Source organism: Piliocolobus tephrosceles, unplaced genomic scaffold, assembly GCF_002776525.5.
Source record: "Piliocolobus tephrosceles isolate RC106 unplaced genomic scaffold, ASM277652v3 unscaffolded_3677, whole genome shotgun sequence".
Lineage (NCBI taxonomy): Eukaryota > Metazoa > Chordata > Mammalia > Primates > Cercopithecidae > Piliocolobus > Piliocolobus tephrosceles.
The window spans coordinates 1-5,889 of record NW_022320720.1 but is presented as its reverse complement, the minus strand read 5'-3'; the positions used below and the strand labels follow the sequence as shown (position 1 = coordinate 5,889).

General features: G+C 56.4%; 2 protein-coding genes across 2 annotated transcripts; one reads left to right on the top strand and one right to left on the bottom strand.

Moving 5' to 3' along the window:
* The first annotated feature begins 217 nt into the window (after nucleotides 1-217).
* Nucleotides 218-2,529, top strand: LOC111531795 (conserved oligomeric Golgi complex subunit 4-like). The gene is made up of 5 exons (XM_023199117.2): nucleotides 218-377; nucleotides 922-1,005; nucleotides 1,228-1,329; nucleotides 1,607-1,735; nucleotides 1,952-2,529. Exons 1-5 carry the CDS (start codon nucleotides 261-263, stop codon nucleotides 2,084-2,086), a joined length of 567 nt encoding a protein of 188 aa, XP_023054885.1. The 5' UTR covers nucleotides 218-260; the 3' UTR covers nucleotides 2,087-2,529.
* Nucleotides 2,530-2,826: 297 nt separating this feature from the next.
* On the bottom strand, nucleotides 2,827-5,742 carry LOC111531794 (L-fucose kinase-like). Its single transcript, XM_023199116.1, has 4 exons — nucleotides 4,658-5,742; nucleotides 4,467-4,566; nucleotides 3,698-3,921; nucleotides 2,827-3,523 (listed from the first exon to the last, which is right to left on the bottom strand). The coding sequence occupies exons 1-4, from the start codon at nucleotides 4,811-4,813 to the stop codon at nucleotides 3,422-3,424; spliced, it is 582 nt and encodes a 193-aa protein (XP_023054884.1). The 5' UTR covers nucleotides 4,814-5,742; the 3' UTR covers nucleotides 2,827-3,421.
* Between the last annotated feature and the right edge of the window lie 147 nt (nucleotides 5,743-5,889).

Sequence of the window (5,889 nt, the reverse complement as noted above, 5' to 3'; positions counted from 1 at the left end):
GGGGTGGGGAGAGGAGAGAGGGAAGGGGTGGGGAGAGGAGAGAGGGGAGGGGGGGGGAGACGAGAGGGGGGGGGGGGGGGGGGAGAGGAGGGGGGGATGGGGAGAAGAGAGGGAAGGGATGGGGAGAAGAGAGGGAAGGGATGGGGAGAAGAGAGACGGAAGGGATGGGGAGAGGAGAGATGGAAGGGATGGGGAGGGAAAAAGAAGGGAGGGATGGGGAGAAGAGAGAGGGAAGGAATGAGGTGTGCCTTCTGTGTTACATGTCTCCACCTTGTCTTGTGCAGGAAGGGCTGACGGAGCTCAACAGCACAGCCATCAAGCCACAGGTGCAGCCTTGGATCAACAGCTTTTTCTCCGTCTCCCACAACATCGAGGAGGTTAGCCTGGCCACAGGCAGCCATCAAGCCCCGATGACCCCTCACCCCTAGCCCCAGCTGGAGGGAGCGGAGCCATCTGAACAGACTAGACCTTCCATGCTTCCCAGGCCCACCCTTGGAAACTAGGTTCCTCCCAGGAAACAGTTTGTCCCTAGTCAGAAGGGCTCAGAAAGACATGGAGTTTGCCTTGACCTAACTTATTCCCTTGTATTGGAGCTCTTTTTGCCCCACCTATGATAGACTTAGAAGCGTTTTTTCCCTCCTGGCCTAGTGATTTCATTCCTGTAGAACACGAGATCCAAGAAGGAATAAAATGCCAGGAACTTTACCATATTATGTGGACCTCTGCTACAGCCCTGGGCTGTTTGCTGGTCAATTTCTGCCAGCCTGGGTGTCTGAGCTGGTTTTAAACTAGATGAGTCAAGGCACAGGGAAGGAAGAACGTTTTACATTATTTTCTTAGAGGGATAGAGGTGGGTGGCAGTGAATGGTACTTCTTAGAAAGAGGCCCATGGTGACCACCAGCCCTGCTTCCTGACAACAGGAAGAATTCAATGACTATGAAGCCAATGACCCTTGGGTACAACAGTTCATCCTTAACCTGGAGCAGCAAATGGCGGAGTTCAAGGTGAGTAGGGGCCCTAGGGATCCACTTAGGGTACCCACCTCTGCCCAAACCAGCAGCCTGCAGGGTCTCATCACATTCCTTCTGGGAACCCTGGAAGCCCTTCCAACCCTAACCTGTAGAAACACTCCCCCGTGGCCTCACCTAACTATCCTCAGCACCTAAGACTCCAGCGTAGAGGCAGAGGAGTTAGGTGGGGCTCTGATGTCAACCCTCTGTGTACAGGCCAGCCTGTCCCCGGTCATCTATGACAGCCTAACCGGCCTCATGACCAGCCTTGTTGCCGTCGAGTTGGAGAAAGTGGTGCTGAAATCCACCTTTAACCGGGTAAGGTAAAGGGGTCATGGGTCTGCAGCTCGCGTTTCTCCTCTGAGGAAGACAAGTCATACCACCACCCCAGGACTTGCATCCCCTCTGTCTGCTGCCCACAGGCCCTGCATGTCTGGGTCCAGTTCTGCCCTGACTTCTGAAGCCGTAGAGCAAACTGGAGCCACAGGGCACCACCTGAGGCCTGGCCAGCCTTGCCACCCAGCTCTGGGGGCAGTTGGAGGCCAGGTCTGCTTGGCCAGGCCTAAGTAGTTACTGGGCTTGGGTTCTTCTGCAGCTGGGCGGTCTGCAGTTTGACAAGGAGCTGAGGTCACTCATTGCCTACCTTACCACGGTGACCACCTGGACCATCCGAGACAAGTTTGCCCGGCTCTCCCAGATGGCCACCATCCTCAATCTGGAGCGGGTACGTGGCTCGCCCTTGGCCCAGCCACGGAGGGGTGACTGAAAGAGGCAAAGTTGGATCCCCGCCACTTCCCTCTAAACTATGTCTCTGCCTGCAGCCAGCCCTACAGGACACCTTCCCCTTCCCAGGTGCCGCTGCTCTGCCCCTGGTAGAGGCCAGAGCCCTCTTTCAGAATAGCCCCACCTTGCTGACTGGTCCCTATGTCTTTCCCCACAGGTGACCGAGATCCTCGATTACTGGGGACCCAACTCAGGCCCATTGACGTGGCGCCTCACTCCTGCTGAAGTGCGCCAGGTGCTGGCCCTGCGCATAGACTTCCGCAGTGAAGATATCAAGAGGCTGCGCCTGTAGCTGCCTGGATGAACACACCTGGCTCATCACACTGCCAGGCCTGTTCCCTAAGGGGCCCCAGCCCAGCCAAGGAGCTGAGCGAGACTGTCTGACTTGGGGGAGATCTGACAGCCCAGACCTTTCTACAGCTGGCAGCAGAGAAACAAGGTCTGGACCCACTCCATGCTCTGCCCTCAGGCCTGGCCAGGTGATGCTCTGGGAGCAGCGTCTCCCCCAAGAGAAGCGGGCTCCTAACGCGGTGGGAAAGCCATGGCAGGCAGCGGGCAGCCCAGGCCAGCTTCTGCGTGGATGGTCAGTCTCTTGCCCTCAAACACTACAGCAAACAAGCTACCCCTGCCAGCCCTAGACAACTTGGGTACATCTGGGGACCTAGCCGTTAGGCTTGACTTCGAGGAAAGGCTGTGATGTGTATGATCCCTGAATAAAGCTACCCCTTGGAGAGATGCCAGTGTGCTATTTCCAGGGACTGCCAGATGCTATGGGGCAGGGCAGGTCTACCAGCTGCACTGAAATAGGAAGGCAAAACCCAAGACCTCAGCTTCCTCCCACACACAGTGTAGCACACAGCTGTTTCCGGGACCCACATGATGGCAGGAACCCCCATCCAGTCCCAGACCCTCATGCCTCTATTGGGCCCTCAGCACCACAAGCTGGATTACCCCAGGGCCAGTTCGCCATGGTGTAGGGGAAGTGGGAACTGCTCCCAGGAGGAGCAAAAGTGACTTTATGAGAACCACCTGTAAGGACAGAGTGAATTTATTCCAAGAATGCCAGTCCTGAGAACCCACTTCCCACAGGCACCAGGTCACTTGGCACGGTCCGTAGCTTTGCTGGTTAAGGCCTGGGATGGCAGTGAATCGCTGGGTCACTGCCACCAACTTGGCAAGGGACCGCCACCCTCACTCCCACGCTCCCATGAGGGTGAAGCGTGAAGTCTACAACTCTAAGGAAGGCCATAGGGAATGCCTTGAAGGGCCTCTTCAGGGTTGGCCTTGCCAAGGGACTCCCAGCCATATGCCAAGGCTGGCTGTCAACCCTTTCCAGGGCCCTTGTGGAATGACAAGGCCAGCCATAGGATTTGTAAAGGCCACATGGGATACTAAGATTGGGACCTTCTTATGTCCAGGAGGAACAGAGGCTATACCTAGGCCACTGTCCGCCAGGTCAGTCCTGTCCTAGGCACTCTCTGCTTGCCCAGGTCTTGCTCTGGTCAGCTTCCTTTGGGAGCAGATTCGCAGAGGTGGGTGGGGAGTAGGAGGTGGAGGTTCCCATGGGGCAAGGAAGGTGGGGACACTGTAGCTCCAGGTTTTCTCCTGTTGCAGAGAGAAGCCAGCTTCATGGGAAAGGGCAACAGGTTGAGGCCTCGGTCCCCAGCAGCTTCAGGCTCAGGCCCTGAGTGTCCACTTCAACCAGGTGGATGCTGTAATTCCCAAGGCCCTGGACAGGACAGGAAGTATTTAGAAGGCTTTGGACAAATCTCAGGCCTTCTGGAGGCTGGACTGAGCCTGCAGGACCGGGGGACTTGCAGATATAGCCCCTGGTTAACTGGTGGGCCACAGTGAGGTTTCTTGCCCCAAGAGGTCTCTTGACCAACCCCAGCCCCATCAGTACCTCGGTCTTGGCCAGCACTGCCTCCAAGGCCTCCTTTTGCTGTGGCTCCTTGGTCAACAGATAGAGAAAGCCTCCACCGCCTGCCCCAGCCAGGCTCTGGCCATGCACGTGGGGGGCCAGGACATCCATCATACGCCGCACAGCCAGGGGCTCACAGCCTGGAGCCATGAGCTTCTTCTGCTTCCAGTATGAGGTCAGGCACTGGCCCAGCAGAGGCAGGCTTCCTGAGGTGGGGCAGAGGGGAGTGATGTGCCTGGGCCAAGATACTGACTCAGCACCCGTCTGGAGATTGCATGAAGTGCCAGGACGTGCTGCTGAGCCAGTGTCATGGTAAAGAAGCCGGATTCCAGTGCTGGCTGGAGCTGGAAGTGACAAGCCCACTTCCCAGGACTGCCTGAGGACCAATGTGCAGGAAGCAACCAACACCACAGCCAGCACAGTCGGCATCTAGGGAGCTGTGAAGCCACACGCTGGGGGCCCTGCCCAGCTCAGACTTCCCTGGAACTCAGCCATGGGGTGAGTCCCTTCCCCTTTCTGCTTCCTGTTGGGTGGGGCTGGAGGGCCTTTCCCATGATGAAAATTTTGTCCTCAGATGTGACTTTCCCCTAAATGTGAGACCTTGGAGAGGACAGACAATAGGCTTCTGTTCCCAGAGGCCTAATATCTGGAGCTTGTGCCAAGCCTGCAGATGACCCTGGCTTCAAACCCACAAGTGGCAGGATACTCGCTCCCGGTGCCCCGACCCCCCCGCCCCGGGGAAGCCCCTCACCTTGGCGGAAGGCTTCAGCGCACTCCTCAGTTTGCTGCACCAGGCTGTGGGCATTCTGCACCACAGCAGGCAGTCGGGCGTACCAGCTCCTCAGCACATCCTGTGGATGGGGCAGGAGAAGGGGTGATGAGGACCCAGGCCCAGCCAGCAGGCCCCCTGCCTGCCTCCCTCATGCTGGGGCCAGAGCTCACCTGCAGCAGATTCCGAGCCAGGCGGGTCTTGCCAGTGTACACCAAGAGCAGGTGGTCATTGAGCTTCTGGACAAAGCCCTCAGGCACTGTGACCTCTTCTACCTCCACCTTCAGCGGCAGCTGAGCCCGAGAGCGCCCCACCTTGATGCCAGGCATTAGGCCACCCACTTGGTCCTGCCAGCCACCTCCTGTGAGCCCAGGGCCTGTCACTGTTGGAGTCTGTCTGGCCCAGCTTCATTCTCCCAGTCTAGGCTCCCGGCCCTGCACCCCTTGCTGGCACCAGTGTGGAAAGATAGCTTCCCTCAACTCCACAGGACAGTGAGCGATGCAGCTTCTGTCCCCAGGACAATCCCAGCAAGGGAATGGGCTTCACTCCAGGGCAAAGCTTGGAATTCCCGAGGCCTGAGTTTTGTTGTAGACCTAATGTGTAATTGGAATTGGGATAAACCACATTGAAGGATAAAGATTTTACACTATGGCTGGGCATGGTGACGCACACCTGTAATCACAGCATTTTGGGAGGCTAAGGCGGGCAGATCACTTGAGGTCAGGAGTTTGAGACCAGCCTGGCCAATATAGTGAAATCCCATCTCTACCAAAAATACAAAAATTAGCCAGGCATGATGGTACGTGCCCTGTAATCCCAGCTTCTGGGGAGGCTGAGGCAGAGGTTGCAGTGAGCTGAGATCTCACCGCTGCACTCCAGCCTGGGTAACAGTGTGAGACTCTGGCTCAAAAAATACATATTTTACACTAACCTCTGCCCCTCCTAGGGGAGTTTTAGTCAGAGGAGAGGCTGACAGATACCTTCCCTAGTCTCCCTGCACCATCTTCTGACAGGTGGTTTATGTTGGAAGGAAGCTCATCAGGATCTATCTTTATCTTATCTAACGTATACATCTTTCCAGCTTCAGTAATGAAAGATATGTATCATTTTCCTTGTAGTTGCATAAAAATAACAAAACTAGTCCGGGCATGATGGCTCACGCTTGTAATCCCAGCACTTTGGGAGGCCAAGGCAGGCGGATCACGAGGTCGGGAGTTCAAGACCAGACTGGCCAACACAGTGAAACCCCATCTCTACTAAAAATACAAAAAATTAGCTGGGCACGGTGGCTGGCACCTGTAATACCAGCTACTCGGGAGGCTGAGGCAGGAGAATCGCTTGAACCCGGGAGGTAGAGGTTGCAGTGAGCCAAGATTGTGCCACTGTATTCCAATCTGGGTGACAG